This window comes from Strix uralensis, chromosome 3 (genome assembly GCF_047716275.1).
Source record: "Strix uralensis isolate ZFMK-TIS-50842 chromosome 3, bStrUra1, whole genome shotgun sequence".
In the NCBI taxonomy this organism is placed as follows: Eukaryota; Metazoa; Chordata; class Aves; order Strigiformes; family Strigidae; genus Strix; species Strix uralensis.
The window spans coordinates 117110118-117135500 of NC_133974.1; the positions used below are offsets into that span (position 1 = coordinate 117110118).

General features: G+C 39.4%; 2 protein-coding genes across 2 annotated transcripts in view; one reads left to right on the plus strand and one right to left on the minus strand.

Moving 5' to 3' along the window:
• The window catches only part of CFAP61 (cilia and flagella associated protein 61), a 119631-nt gene extending 106896 nt beyond the window's left edge, over nucleotides 1–12735 (minus strand). Inside the window, exons 1-6 of the mRNA XM_074864088.1 lie at nucleotides 12567–12735; nucleotides 10049–10199; nucleotides 8750–8900; nucleotides 6384–6460; nucleotides 5404–5471; nucleotides 4196–4322 (exon numbers count right to left, since the gene is read on the minus strand). Coding sequence (XP_074720189.1) covers nucleotides 4196–4322; nucleotides 5404–5471; nucleotides 6384–6460; nucleotides 8750–8900; nucleotides 10049–10191 — 566 coding nt within the window. The 5' untranslated portion in view covers nucleotides 10192–10199; nucleotides 12567–12735. The remainder of the gene's footprint in view (nucleotides 1–4195; nucleotides 4323–5403; nucleotides 5472–6383; nucleotides 6461–8749; nucleotides 8901–10048; nucleotides 10200–12566) is intronic.
• On the plus strand, nucleotides 12714–25077 carry CRNKL1 (crooked neck pre-mRNA splicing factor 1). The gene is made up of 14 exons (XM_074864089.1): nucleotides 12714–12814; nucleotides 13304–13456; nucleotides 15027–15118; nucleotides 15229–15387; nucleotides 15744–15910; nucleotides 16429–16607; nucleotides 17262–17432; nucleotides 18078–18269; nucleotides 19023–19082; nucleotides 20193–20273; nucleotides 22705–22944; nucleotides 23357–23458; nucleotides 24046–24294; nucleotides 24825–25077. The coding sequence occupies exons 1-14, from the start codon at nucleotides 12767–12769 to the stop codon at nucleotides 24990–24992; spliced, it is 2061 nt and encodes a 686-aa protein (XP_074720190.1). The 5' UTR covers nucleotides 12714–12766; the 3' UTR covers nucleotides 24993–25077.
• The last annotated feature ends 306 nt before the right edge of the window (nucleotides 25078–25383 follow it).

A 25383-nucleotide genomic window follows, 5' to 3' on the forward strand; every position in this document is an offset into this window, starting at 1 on the left:
CATTAAAAGTGTTACATATTGTGGAAACACACTTCCGACAATAATTATCAAGGATGATTATTAACACTTCCCTCGGTTTTAGGAAAATTTGTGTTTTCTTCAGGCTCCCACTACTCAAGTTTGTATGTGCTTGTATCTAAACACTTGTACCTATAATTTGGAAACCTTAGTTCTGCATATGCAGCAATTCAGAAAAACGAAATAAACTGATTCTCAGCTCCACTGTTTGCATGTTTCTGGATTTGGAAGAAGCCTTAAAGTTAACACAACTTGGCCAAAAAATATTATTTCTAATTTTATCAAACACGGTCTGAGTTTCTAAGTACTGCCTGACTAGCATAAGACTGAAGGACAATTTAGGTGCTATCTAGATGGTTTTTGTTGGTCCTACACACCAGAATGAATGCAACTTTCTGCATAAGATTACCTTTCTACTAGGGGCTGGTGACCCCTTTTATTTTGACATTGTTTCTGCTGTTTTATTCTCGGGCCATCTGTCTGAAAGCTCTCTTCTCACCCTGGTTGCTCCCCTTGCCCAGCAGAGCCCGGAAGTGAGGCCTCAGACACCCCTCCAGAGCTGACCTCTCTCTGCCAGGGTCAGCACGGTGGGCTGTTGGGGTGGGATGGACAGTCGGGGAGACGCTGTAGCCCGGGGTGAGCGTTGCCCTGCTCACAGCCTTTAGCGGGGTGAATAAATGCTTAACTTGTGACCTTTAGGATGTCCCAAGTCACAGTACTACTCCATCTGCCAGGAGTTTTAAATAATGTAATTATTCTTCTGAAGGGCAGTCAACAGATTCTTTCATACAGGTTTTAACTCAAGAAAGCCAACCTGAGGAAACAGTAGAGATGAGTATCATCGCTGCCTACTCAGAGCTGAAAACAGCTGCCGGGGGTGACAAATTTCCAAGCCCCACACTTTTTCATTCTTTTCCACTGTTTTAAGTGAGAGTCTTCATTGTAATAAATTGCATAAGAAAGTACAGAAAATATGACACACCATCAATTACTTGTCTGTAGAATGAATTCAAAAGATGCATCTAAAATGAAGTTCCAAGACCAACAAAGCCTGTAAAAATTGATAGTAATTCACATTCTTTATATCTCAAACCAAAATAGAAGTCCTCTTCTTCACAGGAAGTATCTCAAGGAAAAAGCTGCAGTAAGGTTTTCTATTATCAGAACTTTACTACTTTAACACAATTAATTAGTATAACAAATCTGATAGTGTGTTATGAAACCTCGAACAAACCAAACTAATTTAGGGGTAAAGGAATGAGACTGTACTCAAATTGAAACCTGTTGTTTCACTGGGGTAAATAATATACACCCACCACCTCCAAACCAAAATTTTTGCTGATTGCTCCAAGTCCCTTACAGCATTCACAACATGACACAAGGCCACACATCAAGATGCAGATGGCAGTTCTGCCAGCTCGTGGTGTGTAGAGACTGACCTCGCAATAGTAAATGAGGATCCGCATAAGCCCATTCATCTCCCTGCACACTAGAAACTGTACGAACAGAACTATTTTTAATTTTTGGGGGGTTTTTTTAGCATCTTCCACCAGCACCACAGTCTTTAAAAAAAAAAAAAACAACCCAAACAAAAACCTCCACCCAATAGCTTTTCAATATAAAAATACTGCAAAACTCCTATACTGTGAGAACAAGCACAATAAAGGCATCCCACAGAGCTGCAAATTTGTGAGCTCTTACATATACAGTACAAAACCAGGAATGACAGAGTCTAGATGAGGTATCAGCAAGAAACAAACATAAAAGCTTAGTGGACTGTGTTCTGGCACACTACAGATTTATTTCACATTATAAAGGTCAGATGGAGAATAACTTCAAAATTAATGGTTAAGAAAGGTATCAGTTCACAGCTTCTTCCCCCTGCTCCCCCTCCATAAGCAAGGGAAAAGGGAACAGAGATTACCCTAATCTCCTATCATTGACCCAGAACATGTTGCTAGGCAGGTGGCTGGGGACAACTTTCACAGATAAGTATCTAAAGGGCTCCACTGAACGTTACTATGGATGCCAGTGAAGTACAAAGATGAATACAGAGGAAAAGGAAAGGCAAAGCGTCTACTGCAAACAGAATTTAGCTTACTCAGAGAATCTATTGACAGACAATATTAAAGTATGAATTTTATATCACCAAATGCCAGGTAATTTAAGAGAAAAAAAAAACAGTTTCCTGGTTAGTTTTCTAATAACAAAAAAACCCTAAAATAAATAATTTGTTATTTGTAGCAAACTACAGAATTCCAAAGCAAGATGGTATCTCCTAGGTGCAATATTCTTATGGCCTATATGACCTTTCCAGTCGTGTCAAAAACATTTCTATTGATAATACCCAATGGCCATCAAAAGAATAGTATGATTCAAATTAACTAAAAGACAAACATAATAGCTGGAATCAGGACATACAGGAAAATTTTAAATCCTCAGGAATTAATTCACCTACTGATAACTTCTCAGTATTAAGGTTCATTCATTTACTGATAGATGGTAGACAGCTTGAAGAAAATACTCATAAAAAGCCTAAAAAATGTAGATCAAGTTAGTATGCAAATAATTTTGTAACACACTGAAATATCCAGACCTATAGCAGGATGGCGTGAAGTGGTCAAGGTCAAGCCTCAGTCCTTTTTCTTAAAATGCTCAAATTACAAACCTTGACTAAAACTGTAGGATAAAGAGCACAATCTGCAGCTTTGTTTCAGGCCTATTTGGTAAAATTAAATACGTGTAAAACATCTCTCAGAGACAGGTTTCTGTCAGAATCCAGTCCAAGATGAATTAACCCATAAATAAACAGGTGTGGATTTACTAGGCAGAGAGAGATGCCTAATGTGGCATTGCCATCTGTTAGCACTGGTCGATATGGACCCACACACACATCAGTATCATATGATACAGCATCCCAGGGATGGGCTTGTCCCTAAACTTCGGTTTCTACTACAAGGACTAGAAATGCTAATTTAATCATAATCCTGCTACATAACTTCATAGCAACACTTACATTTAGAACAAACAAAAGCAACTCCAGAATGAATCAGACTCAAAATTATTACTTCATAAAACATTACCCTACACGCACTCTTCCCACTGTGAAGAGGAACGCAAGTGAACCAAAATGCAACAGATACTACTTATATTTCAACCACATGACAGGGAAGCCTCTACACAGCAATGACAGCATATATAGTCCAGTAATCTACACAGAAGAACAGAAGGCCCCATTGGGTCAGAAACTCTGCATTTCTCATTTACTGTACACAATGCTGGCACAAGCACAGAAAGCTGTGATTTGGCATAGGCAGCAGAATTCAAATGGCAGGAAAAAACAAGAGTGGTAATAGTTAATATACAGGTAGATATCAATAGGCAAGGCTGCTAGAGAAACTTGCATCTCTGCCTGGTGTATGCTGAAGGCAGCTGAGCAGATAGGAAAGAAAAAAAAAAAAATCAGAGTCTAACTTTTTAAATAACATTTATGACTTGAATCCCAAAACAAGAGCAAGGCTGTGTTAAAGAGACATTGCATGAGCTTATCAAACTCTTTGCTCCAAACTGTGTCCATTGAAACAGATGACCTGATGGAAGGGAAGAAGTGTTACCCCATTATTTTCTTAAGCTCTCTCATCAACACTGAGGAGGCCTGCTCCCCTGAAACACAGTGAGAGTAAATGTATGAAGTGCTTACACAGAAAAAACTATACAAAAGAGGATTATTCTCCATGTCTGAAGGACTACTGGACCTAGGGATTCTCTGCTCTTATTTAATTCATTTAGATAATAGGCCATCCTATTCAGACTTTGTTCAACTGGTCAGAATATTACATAACAAGAGAAAATTCAAAATAAGTTGGAAGATGCTCCAAGAGATGTGGAAATTACATACACTCACTAAAATACACAACGCTGCAATTCAGCTAGCAGATTCACAGAATAAACATCACTGACAAAAAACGTATTCTTTCTAGATAGCAAACTAGCTTTACAAAAAATACAATTGATTTTGTGAAGTAGAATAAAACCAGCATAATCATAAAACTACTTAATTAGGTTATCAAGGAAAATCACAGCATTTTATATAAGATGCTGATGCTGTAAACCAGAAGACAATATTCTTCAAACTAACCCAGACAGATCTGCTCATAGAAGGGAGAAACTGCATTACCTTGCTTTGCGAACATACAGCTGCGGGTGATACCAATGTCTGGGGCACACAAGCAACGTAAAGTTTCTGTCCACTACTGAACCTGGAGCACTCATCATCTTTTCAAAGACATTTGCCATGTCTGGCTCTGTGAATGACAAAAATCTGTTAGGAACAACAGAGAAACTTCATTATGTAAGCTTTTAAACTATCAGCAAAACTGAGGAAAATGGAGTTTTGAACTGAAGCCACATATGGCATAACATTCTAAGGCTTTTAAGTCAAGCAATGAGGCTGAAATGACAGTAGTATAAACATGTGAAAGAACTGTTACTGGATTAATTTGTTAGTTAATTCAGCATCTCATACCTGAATAAGCTTCAAAGCAATCAGAAACTGGTAGGATCCCTATAGAAATACTAGTCTTATAACCAGTACTGTATGCACTGGAGAATGTCTTTGTCAAGACTCGTTATGCTGAAGGAAGGTTGACATTTGTTGCTAGAGTAGGTTTGACAAAAGCCTTTATTCAGGTACTATTTTCTGTAGTTGACACACCACTAGAGTTTTTTAGCATGAGTTGGAACTAAGATGTCTAGAAATTGGCATATCAGAAAAGGTTCCAGTTCACTTCAAGGAAAGCTCCAAGCAAAGGATCAGTCATTAAGTAGACGCTTGGTTTATTAGTCTGAATTCAGGACTGAAATTCCAAGTCAGGTGCTGTTCTCTGATTAAGATGTGCCTTCTCCATCTTTGTGCCTCTGCCCTAAAAGAAATAAACCTCGTTTTCTTTCATGTGTCCAGCACCCCTTCTGAGCCTCACCAAAGTGTCCTCTCCCCATCTTGTACTCACTTGGCTAAATAAGAGAAAGTACCCAATTTCAGTCTCTTGACTCTATTCAGCCAGAAGTCTTCACAGTTGTAGGAGTTTCTTTTTGAGATCTTTACTCCTATTTGAAGTCCTATCTGTTTCTGGCAAATTTAAAGACTGCAGGAAATGGGTAGACTACTGAATGGACTGCTGGAGTGAACACATAGCCACATAAACCTCTTTTACAAGGTATGTCCATCAGATGATACTTTAAGACTGTGTTTTCTGCATGTTCAGATAACTGTTCTCAATATTTAAAAAACCACAAAAAAAGCCCACCACCACAGTGCATATTAATGATAATGAGATTTGAGATTGTTCTCACTATTTTAAGAATAAAACATTATTAAATTCTTACCTAAATTCTCATCAGCTGGTATGAAGAGAAGTATAAACTGCAGTTCTGGTACTGTGATAAAAGCTCTCCTGGACAAATAACATAACCGTATTCAGTCTTTCATCATTACACCCATCAATCAGATAACAACTGCTAGTCTTTTAATATATGAAATTTTTTCTCCCGTGTCTCTAATCTTCCTTCATGAGTTTATATGGCTCAAAAATTAAAACATTTATAACAAATAAGATCATACTAAATTAATCAGGGCATTTTTTACTGTTCTACCTTATTTCTCTCTTAATTTCCTAATCCTTAGATTCCAAACATCCTCCTTTTTATACCAGTTCCCCAGTGGTGAAAAAATAAAAAGATGCCAGATCTCTGCTGGCAGATCTCTGACCTGGCATCTGGGTGAGCTGGCTTGACGTGACAAAGTAACTTCAACAGCACCAAGTGCTATTCATTGTTTATGTAAGTAGATTCTGAGCTATACCAAATACCCTGAGCAATATTTGAGTACTGAGCTAACACAGTAATGTACTGTGCTGTTTTTACTCTATAGTTTGCAGCCTTAATATATAATCTGTCACTAACAAACTATCAATAGATAACCCAGGAACAAGCATATTCCAGAAACATCTACAGCTTTCTAAGTTTCCTGCTCAGTCATGCACTTTGATTTTTACAAATGGGAAGTTAGAAAAATGAAAACTCAATCTGCCTTGCAACTGCAGTACTATTTCTGTGGAAAATTACAGCAAAGATACAGCTAACACTGTCTGGGGAGTGTACTTGGAACTGTAACAGCTTGGTTTCAACCCCAACAGTGCACATTTGATTAATACAAGGTTATGTTTTATTACCGTCTGAAACCATTTAGAGAGGTATTTAATTTTGATCCAGTGATCACTTTAAGCCATTTTTATATTCTATAGCCTCTCCAAATAATGGTAGAAGAGTGCACATGCTTCACTACACAAAGTTACATAGGAACTCACCTAACAATTTCTTGGGAACATCCAGCTGCATATTCTTCTTTTGCCACAAAAAGATGCATGAACAATGTGTTCAAAGGCTACAAAACAAGGAATGAAAATCTAAACACCATGCAGCTAATATTTATTAAGTCAACCCAAGTATTAACATGCACATTTATTTCCAGTATATATGATCTGCACTCAAAATGGGTAGGGGCAGACTAAAAAACAGCTTTATCCTATACGCTGCCAGTTAACCTGGGAAACACTAGCAAAGGAAAAACCACGCGCTAGAATGGAAAGTGCTGTTAATTCAGTTGTTTTCTCTTGCATATTAATTTCAAGTGCTGAATCAGGGAAGGTCTACCTGTAGATGAAATATTTCTACAAAAAATATTTTAAATGGGAAAACTTGAGGTCTTCTGAATAGTTTTATATTCAATTAATTTCATAAAATGTCACGGCTAGAGTCAGAAATAAATTTCAGCAACTTTAGAGCAAGAATTATTTTAATAGAGGTTGCAATATATGGACCAGCTAGTACAAACACAACAGGCTATTGTAATGAATAAACATTTCTGTTTGCTTGTTTGTTTTTTTAAATGCAAAAGGAAAAGGAAGAAGAAAAAAAAGTTTTGTTCTTGAGGTCCAAGAGGAGGCCTAGGAGGCAAGATCTGGCCTGTAACTGTTTCTGAATAGTGATGATAACCAGGCCATCCCGTAAAGCATCTTCACTAAATTCTACACAAGTTAATTCCTAATTTAGACCTTTAAGCTATCTCATCATTTCTGTGCTCTAGGAAAAAGACTTGTCAACTAGACTTTTAAGAAATTCTATTTTCAGAAGATCTCAATTTTTTAAAGTACATCTGCATGGATTTAACCTGCAGTTAACCAAAGATATCTCATCTAGTTATAACTCAGGTTTGGTTGTTTTGTCAGTGCAGAAGCATATAACACATACTGAATCTTCTGTATGTATTTTAGAAAATAATCTCCATTCTAGAAAAAGAAGCATTCTTCTGCTCCTTGTCAATGTTCCAAAGTACCTTTCACTCCTGTTTATGAGTAATCATTCCTAACATGCTCGAGCTCTTTTTTTCTTTTTTTTTTTCACCTTTTCTCTTTGTATGCCCCTGCACTCTGAAGTCAGCTGCAGCTTTGCTGCAGTAGATATTGTCAAGCAGGCTGCCTGAGGAAGAGCTTGCAGAACTGACAGCACAGCATAACCCAAGAGGAGCAGCTGCAGCTGCACAGTGAATGAAGTGGTTGTGCCTGCAGTATGCCTGTACACAAAGTACTGTTCAAATGACAAAGGAAACAGATTACAAGAAAATTACATGGTTTTTTTTCTATACTCCCTTTGGCTGTAATAATTTTGTTTTTTTTAAATGGCACACAGCATTTTCAAATACAATTGCTGTATTTGTCAGTTTTTCTGCAAGCCATTGCTTAATGTCTCCCAGAACAACATCGGAGAGCTGATGAACAAACTGTCTAGAGATAATTTTAGTACTGCCAATACCTTATTATGGCATGTGCTGCCTAGCTTTTGAGTGTTTACGGTTAACATTTTCCATCTTTTCTCAACAATTGCAGTAGCTAGTTCCTAGCTGGACTGAATGATGGGCAGCATTTGAATCCTAAACTTCTCAGTGCCTATTTCTAGTCCATAATTCCTAAGACTAATTAATAAACTTGACCAAGGAGCCTGTATGAGAACTGCCACTGCACAGAACAGAGTGCAGCAGTCTCCGCATCAGCACCAAACAAGCTTACTCCTGAACCAAGACACTCATATCAGCATGGTCCTCTGCCCAGTGTAAGTCACCATTCTTCAAGCAGGGCTACACTCCCTGTCCCTTATTCTTTCTTTGAAGCCATTACATTTGCATTCAGTTCTGTAAAATAGCAAAACTTTATTCCAAAAGGTGACAAATGAGGAGTCCAGTTCCCTTACTGTAAGAAGGGCCTTCGAGCATGGACTCCACCTCCCAGGTAAATGTTCTGTTATCTAACACCAGAGCTGGACAGGTTTTTGAATGAAAAATATTGGTGACAGCTATGGTTCACACTTCTCTCAGTGCTAGTACAGTGCATCAGACATATCCTGCACGTGTCTGGCAAAGAAAGGACTTGCATTCCCTAACTGTCATCCTTACAGTTACTTTCAGTTGCAGGAGTGGCAAAAGCACAGGTACTCAAACTTCTGCACACCTGAGGGTTTAGTAAGGAATCTGATGATCACCACTTTCAGCCTGAATGCCTCAAATCTACCTAAAATAGATTTTAGATGCCTATGCATATTTTTCATACCTGAGCCTTAAATGAAAACTCAACCAAAAAAAAAAAAAACCAACCAAAAAACCAACACACAATTTACTTACAGTACATTCCTTGTTAATGTAATTTTCATGCAGGAATGATTCCCAATCAGACTGATCAGTGATATTCCAATTTGGATAGTCCAGAAAGACAGCATGGGCTATAACCTCATTCTTCTTATTGCAGAGTGTCAAAGCAAGATTTGATTTTTCTCTGTGAAAACAAATTAATTTTGCAGAAATTGAAGAAACTACACAAAGAAAAGTCTGACTGTTAAGTCAGCCTGTTAGAATAGCAAAATTAATCATGTTCAAAAGTGTTTCCAGGATCAGGGCTCAATAAAACTTTGTTACTCACATCGTATAACTTAACATTATTGCTTGAATTCCAAATATTTATTCAGTGTATTCTGACATTGTAACAACTCATATGATTTTTTCAAACCCTCAATTACTATGAATTTGATATGCAAGACTTAAATGCTACATCTTCTTTGTATATTTCTTCATACATCTATTTTTTCCCCAAATAGCTAGTGCCCGAGACATTTGCCCTTAAGTCAAGTGGGGAAAAAAAAAAAAAAAAAAAATCTAAGTGGCCCATCAGCATTTCACAGAGTCTGTCTGCTGTTCTTCACTGCACAGAAAGATGAAGTGCAGCTGCTGCTTCATCGGTATCTCCAGTGATGAAGATATGGTAACAGAAGACTTCTACAACCACCCATTTCCTCTAAGGACATTGCCATGCAAGTAGCTAGGATACAGATGTCAAAACACGGAGAATATTAGGTGTCTTGGGGGCATGAAAAGAAGAGGCACATTGAAACATATTTTATGGCAGATAAAGGCTGTCTCCCAAGGTAGAATAAAGAGAGGCAAAAAATAACCAATTCCTTTTGCTAAGGGGAAACTGGAAGAGAAGGAAAAGACTGACATACACAGGAAAAGAAAACAATGGTCATGGCCACAGTGATTACAAACCCTAGTCCCTGCCCCTCTATCACTCTCCAACAGGCAAAGGGATTCTGTTAGATGGTGCAGACAGCAGACAGTGGAAAGTGATGATTTCATCAGGTACTATTCAAAAGTATTTCTTCTTAACTTTTATAAAAAGGAAGCTAGTATAGAGTCAAATCTTGTCCACCATGCTGGCAGCAGTGATCCAAGTTTGCAAAGAGTCATGCACGTGTGACACAGAGGAGAGACAGAAGCAGATTTTCTTTCCCTTTTTATGGCATAAAAAGTCATTATGCCACACCATGTAAAGGATCATAATGTCTTCTGCCATTTTAAATGTAATATAACTTCTTGAAGTTTCCTGCAAGAAAGGTAATATAATGTCCCTAAAATATTGTTACTTACAAAAGGTACATTATATCAATCCTTCCAAACACTGCTTCTGTAAAATGGCTGAAGAGACCAATAATATCTGAAACATCATGTGATTCTGTTCTTCTGGCACTGACCACTTCTGTATTTCCTGTTGAAGAAGTTATAGTAGTCATCTTGCAGCCTGCAACAAGAAAGAAAGAAACAATTGCTGCTCTGGCAGATCCTGCTACAACGTGTTGTTCAACACAGTTACTTGAAACAGCTTTTTGTAAAACTATGAAGTGCAATTTGGATTAATTTAAATGTCTAGTTCCTGTAGACCTCTACATAAATACATACTGCCTGCACATACATACAGCATGCAAACAGGGCACATATAGAAATACAGCAGGCAATCATCCCTATTGTATGCATTCTACATGCTACACAGGAAATGTTTTTAATAAGATACAAATTGCTTTTACATTTATTCCTTTATAGGCATTTTCATGCTATCTATCAGAACAGTGCCCATCATTAATAATTTCAAACTTAATAGCCTTAAGTCTACAGGGTTGGGAGGATCAGCTGCAAACAATCAGGATAAGAATGTTCTGGTAACATTAAACAGCAATTTCAGGTAAGTTAAGTGTATTTTGTCCAAAACAGTTCCTCAGATTTCCTTTTAAGTCAACAGTGATGCTTAATTTTCAGAAGGAATTGAAAGCTTTTCTGCCCAGAATAAAAAAGTTGTTGTGGTTCCACAGGCACAGAATTTACCAAGTTCAAGTGATTTATTGACATGCCTAGCAATTTCAGAACACACAGAGGCAACAGGCACTCAGATCACCTGTGACTATCAGCTTCCAGTTCATTTATCTTTCAGCTGTGTTGCTACTCAATGTTATAGCCTGTTATGATAGAATCAAGAATTAGGCATGTAAAACATAATTTTGACCAAACACAACAGCTTCCTGCAATTTCTTAAATATACCTGTGCAAAATATAGCATTACTAACTCAAAAAAAGTCTAAATAACCAACATACCTAGACTAGCAGAACACTTTTACCAATCTATCAAACTCAATAGTTGTTTCTAACATTGTCTCCAAACCCAATGTGATGCCCAATGGGATAACAAAGGAAACCCTGAATTTTATACCTTTTAAATACAGATTCACACACAATCAAGACATTGTTATAGGTGACAGCACAAGTATCAGTCATGCCAACATACATTTGCAAAAAGGTCCCAGAACCAACCCGAGGCAAAATGTCCTCTGCAGGTTTCAATGTGTGCACTTAGTAAACAGAATTGTGGCTGTGTAGAAAGAACCAGCTAGGCTGGACTGTACTTATTACTAACAATAACATCTACAAGGAAAAAAAATATACTAGCTTATGTAAACAACTTCTTCAATATCTTAAGATATATATATACATTCTTCCCAGTGGAGTGGAAGGCAACTATACCCTGTCATTTATACTAAATGACAGGTGATTCTTAAAACGAGCAAAGAAAATAGCCACATAATTCACCTACACATTTCATTAAGTAACTGCAAACTGTGAGACTAATAAAATAGTTGGTTATTTTTTTATTGTCAACTCCATATATCAAAATAAACAGGAATTTAAAAAGTGTTGTTAATGAATTTAAGTCTAGCATCAAGATTACTTCAACTGAGGAAAAGTTTGCCACATATTCAATTGTTTAACTTAATGCATTGAAAAAATATCACCCCCTTCTCCACTAGCTCCTCTTAAAGGCCCTAAACACTCACGCAACCATGACTAACAGAAAGCAGCATTTACATGTGAAAAATGTGCTATTTTCATAGTAAAATGCACTGTTCTTACAGCAACTCCTGTATTTCTACTATGAGAGCAACATACCATCAATGAGAGTCTTGGCAAAACAACCGATAAAGAACTATTCCTCTTCCAAGCTAGCGCTTGGAATAGTTTCCTCTCTGTCTCCTTAAAAAAATCCTCTCTTTTGAAGCACACGTGAGATTTCCATGGGGTATGTTTTTTCTGTTCCTGACTCAGAACACACCAAGTGTGTACATACCACAGATGTGTGTCTCAGGAGACTCGGGTGGAAGACCTGATCACTTGGGGTGATGGCAGGTGGCACCTGCTCACCCCATGCCAGATCGGGACAAGAATTAACAGCTTGCCTCAACAGCAGGGATGAAGCATGTCAACCATTCCCACCCACAAAAGGCCTAGAGGAACGGGACCAGACCCACATTTTAAAGCTCAGGTGGCCCCAAGGAAGGCTGCTTAGGTCTAGGAACAGGGCAGAGCTCTCCCACCTGACAGGAGGGAAAGCAACACGAGCAGTTACGGCAGGACAGGAGTTTAACGCCCACGCTATTAACACCCCCAGGTCACGCCACACCGCGAAAGCCCCGCAACGCTCTTATGGCCATCACTCAGCGCGCCCCCACCTCCCCCGGACCCCGGGCACCTCGGCCCGCAGCCCCCACAGCCCGCCCCGCCCGCCGAGCCACCTGGGGGCGCCATCTGGGGGCGTGGGACCTCCGGCTGCGCGGGCACTCACCTGCCTTCCACTGCGAAGGGGAGTCCCCTTCGATCCGGCGATACCGGAGCAGCGAAACCAGGGACGGACGGACGGACGGACGGACCCACTCCGCTCCTCGCCCGTGTCGGGACGCGCCGCCGTTACTCCGGCAACGACGCGCGCTGGCGCTGCGTGAGGTCAGAGGTGACGGGGCGGGGCTAGCGCGGAGAGGCGGCAAGATGGCGTCTACGGCGGCCGGGAAGCAGCGGATCCCTAAAGTGGCAAAGGTGCTCGGGAGGAGGCGGCGAGCCCACGGTCGGGGGTGGGGAGGGTGGTCGGGGTGGTGGGTACCCGCCCGCCCTCACTGAGCCCGGGCCCTCGGAGCGGCGCCGGGCGCCCTGAAGCGGCCTGGCCCCGCAGCTCCCCGCGGCCTCCGGAAAGCGAGTATAGCGCTCGGTAATGGGGGTCGCGCAGCGGTGCTGAAACACAGCTGGCTGCTGTGGCCTGCGCCGGCTGCGGCCCCTGGCTCCTCCGCTTGTGTGGCCGCCCCTTTCCGCGGGCTCAGGAAGTTTTGCCCCTCCTCACGCCCCGGGCAGGAGCCGTGTAGGTTCGGGCTAGTGCGGGCGATAAGGTCCCTGTCCATCTTGGGGGGGTCTCCAGATCCTTCTTCGGTAAATACTGAACGTATTAAGCTGCAGGGGTAAATTAGTCATGGGGGGATTTTTCAGTTTTGCGTTAGAAGGAGAAAATGTGAGTCAAGCCCACTTACTTTACAGGTGAAAAATAAAGCACCTGCAGAAGTTCAGATCACAGCAGAACAGCTTTTAAGAGAAGCAAAAGAGAGAGAACTTGAACTTCTTCCACCACCTCCACAACAGAAGATCACTGATGTTGAAGAGCTAAATGACTATAAACTCCGGAAAAGGAAGGTAAAGGAAAAACAACCCTAATCGTGATGCACTATAAAGCACTACAGTTTTACAGTGTTTTAATGTAAATAAGATGTAGTGTATATTACTTGTGGATTTTATAGATGAATAGCAATTCTTAAAGAACCCTAACATTTTAGTAGAAAAAAGCTACTTTTGTGTGACATTTGCAAGTTAAACTTGTTTAACAAAATGTGGAAGTACACAATGTCTCACATGTGACCGTGTTCAGTATATTCAGGACATTGCAAGGGTAATTATGTACATGGCTTATATGCATTTTCTTCATTACCCCTAGTATCTGACCAGTCAGCATGACAGAACATTAGCAAGTGTTACAGTAATGCTGCTGGTTTTCCCACTTCAACTGCTTAAAAAAATATGGTGTGTTTGAAAGTGATATTTCTGTTCTGTAAAATTATTACTTAGCACACTTTAGGACACAACTTTCTATACTAGCCATGGTTACTTTGATGAATGTCTTGAAACTTACCCATTTAGCATGTGAGATTTCAGGTATAATTTTTTCTTCTTCATTTAAAAGAATTGCTTTGCTTGTGCAAACTTACCTACAGTTTTGTTCTGCTTTTTCCTTTGATATTTGCTGTCCTGGATCAGCAAAGCAAGTATATCCCTAATAGGGAACTTTAAATGTTTTCAGCCTCAGCAATTTTTTTTAGATACAGACAGCGTAAACTAGGGCTATCATTCCCTGAAGTATATATGTATATGTTCAGAACTGGTGACTGTTGTAGCACAATGCAGCATCCCTGTGCTCAGCCCTGAGTGAGTGTTCGTTTCCCTCCTTGCCATCATGGCTAGGACCTCTCATGAAGACTTCGGGCCCTACTGTGCTGGTTGCTGGTGTACCTCACTCAGGCACATGCCACGCAACTGGACTCAGATGATCAACACCACAGCACTGCAAAAAAAAATGTTTGATGTTATCTTTTTTTATCTCTCATATGTATGGTAGTAACAAGCCACCACGTTAACTGTGTTAAACCATGTCTAGCCACATTTTAAAGTACCAATAGCATTAATCCTGGCAATAGCCAAACACAAGGCTGAAGATGCCCTCACCATTGCACTGAGCAGTGAAATTCGTTTAGCACATTGATGCCATCATATTAAATCCAAAGAATAAGACATCTCTGTTTAGAGAAAAATTTAGAGCAATGATGCACACAGGTCAAAGTGAATAAACTTGTGCTGGTTCATCCAAGTATATTCAAGGTTGTCTACAGCGACTGGATTCTGTCTGCCCAGGTAATGTTTCAGGAGATTAAAAGAGTAAGATTTTAGTGCTGTCAGTTATTGTTCCATCAATACTTCAGGTATCAAATTGCAGGAACTTGAGTTTAGTCCTATTCTGTATGATGATCTATGCTTCTAGCTTCTCTGTTCATCAATTTTTAGAAAGTGCTATTGAGTAGGATTTGTTACTGCATCTGCATAGGTGTAAGACGTTTGGAATTCATTCTAATAATAATAATAATATTCCATAAGCCATTTATTACAAGATTAGTCTGCACAGAGGGATTTCTTACAGAAATAATTTTCTCCTCAGACTTTTGAAGATAACATAAGAAAAAACAGGACTGTTATCAGTAACTGGATAAAGTATGCACAATGGGAGGAAAGCCTAAAAGAAATACAGAGGTAATTATGATGCAGTTGCAGACATCTCTTATAAATCTTTTAAGACACATTTTGACAAACACCAAAGTCTTGGAGGCATGTTATATACGCAACTTCTCTTTGCTTTCCAGAGCCCGTTCCATTTACGAGCGTGCTTTGGATGTAGACTACAGAAATGTCACGCTCTGGCTGAAATATGCAGAAATGGAAATGAAGAACCGCCAGGTTAATCATGCCCGAAACATTTGGGATCGAGCCATTACCACCCTCCCCAGGGTGAACCAGTTCTGGTACGTTTGCAGAGAATGGAGCATTGCTTCTACCCCCAAAGAGTACACATGATTTTTCTATTTTGGTATCATACAAAAGTGCATTGTTTTCTGTTTCTCCAAGCCTTCAGGCTAGTCTGAAATGAAGAAAAAGTACAAAACCTTTCCGAAACTTAAGGAAGTGTCAAGAGTATTGGGAGAGAAGGATGTTTGTGTGCCTGCATACTGCTGATCACAACAGTATCTGTAGGCATTTCTGTGGTGCGAGTGGGGAATAGATGAAGAAATCTCAGTAATGCTCTTACTAAGCACTCAGAAAATCCTTGTAATTTATGTATTTACTAAGTGATTGTAAAAATTTGATCTTGTTTTCTAAGGTATAAGTATACTTACATGGAAGAGATGTTGGGGAATGTTGCTGGATCGCGTCAGGTGTTTGAACGTTGGATGGAGTGGCAACCAGAGGAGCAGGCTTGGCATTCCTATATTAACTTCGAGCTGAGATACAAGGAGGTGGACAGGGCACGTACCATTTATGAGAGATATATCCTTTTTAGTGCATTGCAACTTTTGCCCAGGTTTAGGTCTGCATTCTTAATTTCTTTCTTATCTAGCCTATCTCCAGCTATGTCCCTGTGCTGCTTTTTACTGTGGTGTGTTGGAACTAAGCCACCATACTGAGAGCCAGCAGTAGGTATTAAAAGCATGTTTAGTATATTTCTCCAAATTCAGTTAAATGAATGTACATCCTGCCACAGCAGTGTATATTTAACAGCACTCATGCTTCCAGCATTTTGCAGTCATCGTTTCAGATTTCTCCTACTTAAACTTGTCCCTGACCCTTGCCTGATTTTTATCCCTTTTTAAATTTTCTTTAAGTTCTGAGTAAGGCACAAAGCCTTTGCATGCTTAGAGCTGTTTTAAGTCTTCTTTCCAGTTGCATTTCTTGCATATGCCATCCTTGGGAGTCGTTTCATATAGTCCATGACCCCATAGTCACTGGGAAGAATGTAATTTGAAATGTCCTATTCAACTGCCACTGTTTCTTTAACATAGCTCTACTCGTTATTGTTCATCCTGATGTTAAGAACTGGATCAAGTATGCCCGCTTTGAAGAGAAGCACAGCTATTTTGCTCATGCAAGAAAGGTATACGAGAGGGCAGTGGAGTTCTTTGGAGAAGAGCATATGAATGAGCACTTGTACGTGGCTTTTGCAAAATTTGAGGAGAACCAGAAAGAAGTAAGACCTTCCTGATAATACATCAAACTAATACTAACTGCCCCCACAAGATTTCTTCTTGAATGTCAAAACTCAAGGTCACTTAACATTCACTTCAACACTTGTGTTTTTCAGCACCTTATGAGATACTGTTATCATAGTCTGGGTTAAGCAGACAGTTTTTTGCTTAGCTTCTATTTGCCTTTTGGTGGCATCAAGGAGATATATTCTAAGAAAAGTGGGTACCAAATCTGTCAAGTGCAAGAATAGTGTCATCAGAACAAGTACATATCCTCAGATTTGTAAGTTTTTGAGAGGTTGTAGGCCTGCATGATAAAAAAACAAATTAGCCATGTTTTTCCTAGACAGTGCCCGGACCATTAAAGACTTGAAAACCTCCTGTGACCCCAAAACCACAATGCCTTAAAAAAATTTAAGTATTCCAAACCTGTAAATGAGTAAGAGATGGTGGGTTTTAGTATTTGCAGAATTACTCCAGCCCCCAAGGTTTACTCTTCAGGGAGATGTGTGTTAGTCTTGTCCTAAAACAATCATTTACGTTGAGACATTCTGTGATTCTGCATTCTATTAAATACTGCCAAAAGCTCATTGAGAAATTGTGGAGCACGGAAGCTACTTTGTAAATATTACTCAAGTGATGTTTAATACTTTCAGTTTGAAAGAGTAAGGGTGATCTACAAGTACGCCTTGGATAGAATTCCAAAACAGGAGGCCCAAAATCTCTTCAAGAATTACACCATCTTTGAGAAGAAGTTTGGAGACAGAAGGGGAATTGAAGACATCATTGTCAGCAAGAGGAGGTTCCAGTATGAAGAAGAAGTGAAGGTATGTATTACAAATATCCACTGGGCTCATCATACATCCAGCTGCTGCTTAAGGTGCATGAGTGTCTCATGCTGTAAAGGCTGGTGAGTTTTATGTTACTCTTGATACTCAGTCCAAGAGAGTACCAAGAGAACACTGTTCTTTTTAAAGGCAGAATTCCATCTGGGGGGAGAGAATGATACTTGCATTCGCTGCTTTTTTGTTTCTGCATTCTGATGTGGATTGTGGAGCCAAAGTTTTTGAACTGAGCTCACTACCCTTCACAGTCATCTTAGGGGATAAGGCAGTTTAGCTTGTAACTTCTTCATTTTTGTTATGCAGTAATTGTTACAGGACACTTCGCCTGTGTGTAAATACCTTTTTGTGAGGAAATGGGTGTGCTACGCCTATGTACTATTCACTGAATACTGCATATTTCATTGTTTCCTCTTCCCTTCTCACAGTTCAGTTTGCCTTAAAGAATGTTTGTATTTTAACCCAAAAGCTTCCATTCAAACATACTGGAGACTGGCAGTTTTTATTAATATTCTGATGATCTATTTTAAAAGAGAAATTCTAAATAAAAAGGTAGGTAAAGGAACAGGGTCCATTATTTGTAGTCACTGAAGTTTCTTTCCCATTTCCCTGCTCCCATCTCTCTGGAAGGCAAATCCACATAATTACGATGCATGGTTTGACTACCTGAGATTAGTTGAAAGTGATGCAGATGCCGAGACTGTCCGAGAAGTGTATGAACGGGCCATCGCCAACGTTCCCCCAATTCAAGAGAAAAGGCACTGGAAAAGATACATCTATCTTTGGGTTAACTATGCATTATATGAAGAGCTGGAGGCAAAGGCAAGTAGTAAGAATTCAGGTTTTTTTTCCTTCCCAAGTGTTTTCCTTAGATTAAATAGCTACAGATATTTTAATAAGAAAACTGAGAACTAAAGATACTATGTCTTGTTTTTGTGTAACTAACTGCAGGATTTTCTATTTAACTATGGGTTTTTTTCCCCCTTCACTTTTCCCCCCTGTTCATAGGGGAAAACAAGTATTTCAGTTTCACCCCAGTTCATCCAGAAACACACTGATAATAAAAACAGAAGTAGGTCTTCCTAGCCCCATCTGAATTGCCTGTTCCAAGCTGTTACCTGAACTTGTGAAATAGTTTTATATTTGTGAAGTTTTTCTGTGAAGCAGTCAGATTTTTGCTAGAGTAGCTTTTTGAGGCTGTGCAAGTATTTCTTCTGTTATCAGTCATGTAACATTATAGCTGCTCTTTATTTCATAAATTGTAGTGCAGTATACCTATTCAGTGTCTGTTAAAGGAACAAAGATTTTTTTTCCTCAAAAAATGGGGACACTCCTGGTTTTATTGCCTAATTCTTAGTGTTGAATCATGTTTTGAAAAGATGACTCTTATTGATCCTCAAAGTTACCATCTTTGAATTGTGCACACTAAGTAGATAAGTACATTTATATCTTAAGTATACACAATTCTAACTACGCTTAAAAATACTGTTCTACAGTTTTGCAGTCATTGCACGATTCAAAATATGGTGTCATTTTAGCAGCAAACGGAGTATTTAATTTAGTCTGTTCTTACAGGATGCAGAGCGAACCAGACAGGTTTATCAGGCATGTATCGAGCTCATTCCCCACAAGAAGGTATGTCTCCTCCAGCAGTTTGTATTAAGACTTGAATTAAAATTCCCAAGATAAAATTTTAATTTTCTTTCCCCCACAAGGTTCAGGTATGTAAGCAGCTCCAAATGGCTACTAGCACACTCAGGAAGACTCTGCTCAGGACTTCACATATCTCTTCCAGTTTCTCATAATGTCCATCATCCAAAATTGATAGGTTGTTGGTTTTTTTTTTCAATCTAAGGTGTTTGATGGCTGTAATTTGCATCATCAGTAAAAAATAGCAGGCCACACACTGTTGTCAGATTTCATCACACAGATGCAACTCAGAAGTTTCTCCAGTATTTTCAAATTACTAAGCATGCTCTAAGAAGCTGAAATAACACATAGTCAGAGGATAGTGCAGTATTATTAAGCTGCAGGGAAGAACTCATCTATTCTTGTTTTCTACCTTAGGGTGGTCCTTTTATAGCTGCTCTCAGCCTAGTTGCTTATAGTCTCTGCAGAATAATTGTTGCTCTATTAAATGGGGTTACTGCCTTTTATAGCGTTTCTTATTGTCTGCACAGTCTCAGCTGAGGGAGGTGTATTTGATAAACCATCTTGCAGGTGTGTATTCCCCATTACAATCAGTCTTCAAGACTGATTTTTTGTTCCTGTATTTTTTTCTGCCAGTGAGCTTTAGCTAAAATATCCATGTGGCTAAACCCTTAAAACAATCAGCGTTGCCTTGGAATGCCAAGAAATCTCAGTTCATGTACTTCCTTTTTTAGTTTGTCATTAATCATGTAATCTGAGTATCAACTGCGTAGATTAGGATTAATCTGTAATTATTAAGACTTGATTAGCTGTTAATTGATTCAGTGGTATCTGATATTTTAACAATTGTTTGGTTAATGAACTATTTTCTTTGAGAAGACTTCTGTCTGGGTCATTTTTGCTTTCATCTCTGGTGGAGTATATTGTCTGTTCTAGAGAGGTTGGTTTGGGCTATGAACTCTGAACACTTGAGATCAAATGTAATTAACTGCGGTAACATCTTGTATAGGCAGAGTGATTATTTTTTTAAAGAGCACATGCGGTGTTATTTACTAAGTTCCCAGTCTAAACATCACATTGTTATTTTTCTTTCAGTTTACATTTGCCAAAATATGGCTGCTGTATGCACAATTTGAAATACGCCAGAAAAATCTTCCACTTGCCAGAAGAGCTTTGGTAAGATTTTAGTAATTCCACAGTTGACTTTACTAACTAATATAACAAGGGAATGGCATTAAAAGATCTTAAATTGTCCTTTATAAATTGCTGGTTTAATCTACTTAAATAAAGCATCCGGAAAGTCTGCAGGGACCAGTATTTACTGTCATGTATGATTTTAAAAAGAAGAGTAGCTTAATATGATGAATTAGCCACGGGCAGAAATGAATGCAGCTTTCTTGTTTCAGCTGACGAGACACACATCTGAATGCCAAGGGTACCCAGATCAGCTTAGTGCACTTGGAAATTTTTAACTGCTGCTGATTTGTTTAAATGATACTAATAGCGTTGTAAAAGCATTTTAAATAAATAGGAGGTTTTGACTCTCAGAAATGAAGATGTGAAGAACAGAGTGTTTGAGACCCAGCGCTACCAGGTTGCTAATAGAAGCAATCATAGGGACTTTGGGCAGGCTGAAGAGCTTCTGTGTGAATTCACTATGTGAACATCAGCATATCAGAGAACAGTAGAGTAGCTTTTGGAAGCAAAACCTTTTGAAGTTAAAAATTTACTTTGCCTTCAGTTCAGATATTCTAAGTAAGCTCAGTGATAGCATTAGGAATTTTGAGAGAAAGCTAATGTTGGTAACAGTTAAGTGGTTTGACTTTAAAGAGGAAACTGATGGGGTTTCCACCAAACCCATGACATGGCAGTGATAAGAGCATAAATATGAACAGCCTTCTGTAGCTGACGCCGGACCAAGGCTGCCACCAGTGTGGTAGCAGAGCTTTGTTTCTTCAGCTGGACTCCTGCCTGTGACCAGAAAAAAATGAAGCGGAGGGGTTAAGTCCCCTGTGAGACTCCTACTCTCTCCCCGCAGGAGAAGACAACCATCTATCCCGAAGCGTGTTGCTGTTCTAGCCTGGCTTAAGCTACCATTGCTCAACATGACCATAGCCACCAGTCAGCACCCTGCTTCTGGCTGCCCTTTTTTTTTAGGGGTGAATGTTATGGTAGATTCTGGAGAGGGTCCTTTGGCCTATCTAGAAACACAGTTTCTTCGGTTTCTTTTAGGCTTCTCTTTTGTTGGGCTTTTCCCCTGTTGTTTAATTTTTTTGACAGACTTTTTTTTACTAGGTCACCTTTTACTTATTTTGGAAAACAGATTTTGCTGCTGCAGCCATAATACTTTTTTGGACTGGACTCTGATTTGGCAAGCAGTTTGTTTCTTTTGCAATGAGTTGACATTGAACCAGCTCTTTGGCAAGAAGCCTTGCTCCTGTCCTGAGGTGAGGGTCCCACACTATCACTGTGCAGAAGAGAAGGTCCAGCTCCTGATGCTGAAGCTCTCAGCAGCATGCAGACAGCATCTTGCTCTGCCTTATTTTCACTGGCTGCCAATGGTGTGTTGGATTCTTTGTTTTCCCAGGGTCTGAGAGATGCTGGGACTTGGAGACAGATCAGCTGGAGCTTATGCTGCTTAAGAAAATAGTAATGGGAGGTGTGGGGGGGAAGAACTGAGCATATTTTGAAAAGGTGTTTGTAGAGCTGGAGGTTCATAATGGTGACCAAACTGATATTCCCATGTGCTAGTTTCCTCCATTTTTAATAAGTACCAAGATAATCATTTTGTAGGAAAGTTGTGCAGGAGAATTGTAGTAAGGGAATTTGATCTCAAATTACTTAATTTGCCATTAGCTTCAGGGAACAGAGGCTGTAGTGCTTCATAAATAATACCTGTCTGCAGAAGTGACTTAAAGAGTGAAGCTCACTACATACCTGTCTCAGATATGCCCATTCTTAACTCTTGCTGTAAAAGATTCCCAAATTAAGAATCAGAAACTGCTTTCTCACATCTTGGCACTGTGGCTTAGGACAGGCAGTTTTCTTCAGATGCTGAATCATATTAAAAAGGAATTATTTCTTTAAAACGTTATCCTCCCTCTATCCATTATTGTAAGTGAGCAGACAGGGAGCGTGGATAATTCTCTGTGCGATGATGTATGGCAGTGGTGGTCCAGGAGACAGTTTCTCTTGATAGAATTTGTTTTGTAAGATACTTGGGAACTACTTACCTGGAAGACTGGTACAGACTGCTACTATGCTTTCTTCAGCTTTTGATGCAAGATGAAGTGTTCATTTGATGAGCCAGGGTGAGTTTCACTAAATACTTCATGGGGTATCCATGTTATGTAAAAGTGTAACAAGTTAGAAGGTTTTCTGTGTTCAGAGTTTTTGTTGATGTTTGTGGATGCACACTCATTTGGCAAACATCAGTTGGATTTCATACTGACCTTGACCAGAGTCTTAAAAAACAAGCTCTGCGCAAAAATTAATTTTAGTTCAAATACTGGAGAGTAAACAGATGTTTAGAAAGTTGAGGGTTTTTTTTCCTTGCAAGATCTTTAAGTGGTTTTTGTCTGGGTGTTGTGTTTTTTTTCCTTAACAGGGGACATCCATAGGTAAATGTCCAAAAAACAAACTGTTTAAAGGTTATATTGAATTGGAGCTACAACTGCGAGAATTTGATCGTTGCCGAAAGCTGTACGAAAAATTCCTGGAGTTTGCACCAGAAAACTGCACATCATGGATTAAATTTGCTGAACTAGAGACCATTCTTGGCGATATTGATAGAGCCCGTGCAATCTATGAGTTGGCTATTGGCCAGCCCCGGCTAGACATGCCAGAGGTAAGGGAGTAGATGAACTTTACAGTTGGCATAATTTTAAGGTATTCATTACACAGTGTGGCTAATTAAAATGTAAATAATCTACCAGCTTGAACAGAACTGCTTACTGTCGTGGCTTAGCCCATGTCTCATTAATTTAACATCTGTTTCTTAGCAGGGTACGCAGGACTATAAAACGCATGATAAAACATGGATGGAGAAACATGCTTACAGGAGTAAGCTAAATGGTTTATGTGCACAAGATTCAATATTGCTTGGTCATAATCCTAGCTTGTGTAGTTGATAAATACTCAGATCTCTGAAACTTTTTTCCAGAGAAATTTCACATTTATCCGTGCTCCTCTTTTTCTTTTTTTTTTTTCCCCATTATCTCAGTGTGCTAGGAGCATAATGAGAGACTTCTCTTTTGCAGGTTCTTTGGAAATCCTACATTGACTTTGAAATTGAGCAAGAAGAGTATGAGAAAACAAGAAATCTTTACCGCAGGTTACTTCAGCGGACGCAGCATGTTAAGGTGTGTTTGGGTATGCAGAACACAGAACTAGTCTTGAATCCGGTCCGTTGTGGATGGAAACCCTCGACTGCTTTGGTTGTGTGGCTTTTTCAAATCAACAGTGAACCTAAGCTCAGTCCCATGTCTGTGCCATGAAAAGGGGAAAGAAATTTCTAAATTACATATAACAACAGGCATATCTTAATGAAAGAAGGCTTTGCGAAAGGTTTCCAAGCAGCCCTCTTCCTGCTGAGTAGGTTTGGAGTTTTAGTTGCAAAAACATTGCAAGGAAAAAATAAGTTGTGATTTTTTTTCCAGTGTAGTTTGGTGCTGTCTTTTGACTAAATCTCAGATGGATTTATCATGATGCGAAACAACCCCGAGAAACTTGTTAATGTGGCCTACATTAATATTCTGTCGTGCCAAAACAAGGCAAATCTCACACCTATGAAACAAATGTGAATTTCTAGGTACCTGCTTATGAAGAAGTACTTTAGACTTGCATTGACATTTGCTTCTTTGGCTGCTTTGTTTTTTTTAAATTATCACTTAGCTATTAGACTTCAGAATGGAGCTTTCAGCTTGGTTTTGGTTTGCTTTCACCACAGGTATGGATCAGCTTTGCCCAGTTTGAGCTATCTGCAGGGAGGGAGGAGAGTTTGTCAAGATGCCGGCAGATTTATGAAGAGGCTAATAAGGCAATGCGAAACTGTGAGGAGAAAGAGGAGAGAGTCATGCTTCTGGAATCCTGGAGAAACTTTGAAGAGGAGTTTGGAACTGATACCACTAAAGAGAGGATAGATAAACTTATGCCTGAAAAAATAAAGAAGAGGAGAAAACTGCAGGCTGAAGATGGGGTAAGAGGAAAAATTATGGAAGTAGTCAGTGAGTCCTTGGTGGCTTTATGCTGGGGTCTAGGTACACAAAACAGTGTTAGCTGTGATGGATGCTATAACTGCATACCAGTTCTACTGCAGTAAGTGGAAAAAAGCAAGCACTGGCCTGAGAAGTGTGCTGCTGAGCTCCTTGCTCTTCAGCAGGCTAGGTGGGCAATTTGATTCAGAATGAAATACTCCTACCAAATGCTTGAGCTACCCTTACTTTAAACTCAAAATCAAAACAAATCAAAACAGCTTTAGGTATGGTAGTTTCTGTTTCTTAACTTTGTTTGGGAAACTATAGCCAGGCTGTTTGTCAAATCTGCCTGCTCATGCACAGCAGAAGTTGTACTGTCTCACACCCATTCAGCTCATGGCTTTCAGCTCGTATGGATGGTCTAACAAACACTGATTTTAATTTTATCTCAGTTATGCTTATTAGAAACACCCTCTAATAGCTAACACTAACATGCAAATTAAACTTGCTTTGTGGTACTTGTTTTCCCTAGTCTGATGCTGGCTGGGAGGAATACTATGATTATATTTTCCCAGAAGACACTGCCAATCAGCCTAATCTCAAACTACTTGCTATGGCTAAACTCTGGAAGAAACAGCAACAGGAGAGCGAAGCTGCAGAGATGGATCCAGACAAAGACATCGATGAAAGCCACTCTTAATACATTGCCTTTCCCTGCCCCTTTTCTTGGGTACTGTACAGTATTTTCATTGGTGACAAATAAATGTATTTGAAGAGTTTTACTATTACTGACTTGAGACATTTTTTGTTTTAAGAAAAAGCACCATATTGGTGTTGATTCCCTTATACAATCTGTTGGTTTCTAGCAATTAAAAGGAAAGGTCATGGGGCAAGAGCTATTACCAGGGGTCTGAGAACTGGAAGAACTGCACAGCAGCTTTGTTTTCAGCACAAGACCTGTTGTTCTAAGGCTCCTACAAACTATCACAGCACTGTTTAAGGGCATTAACATGCCAAGACAGCAGATCTACTTTCTTTAATGACAGAGGTCTCTTAACCATTCCTGATTGATTTTTTTTTTTTTTCCCAGT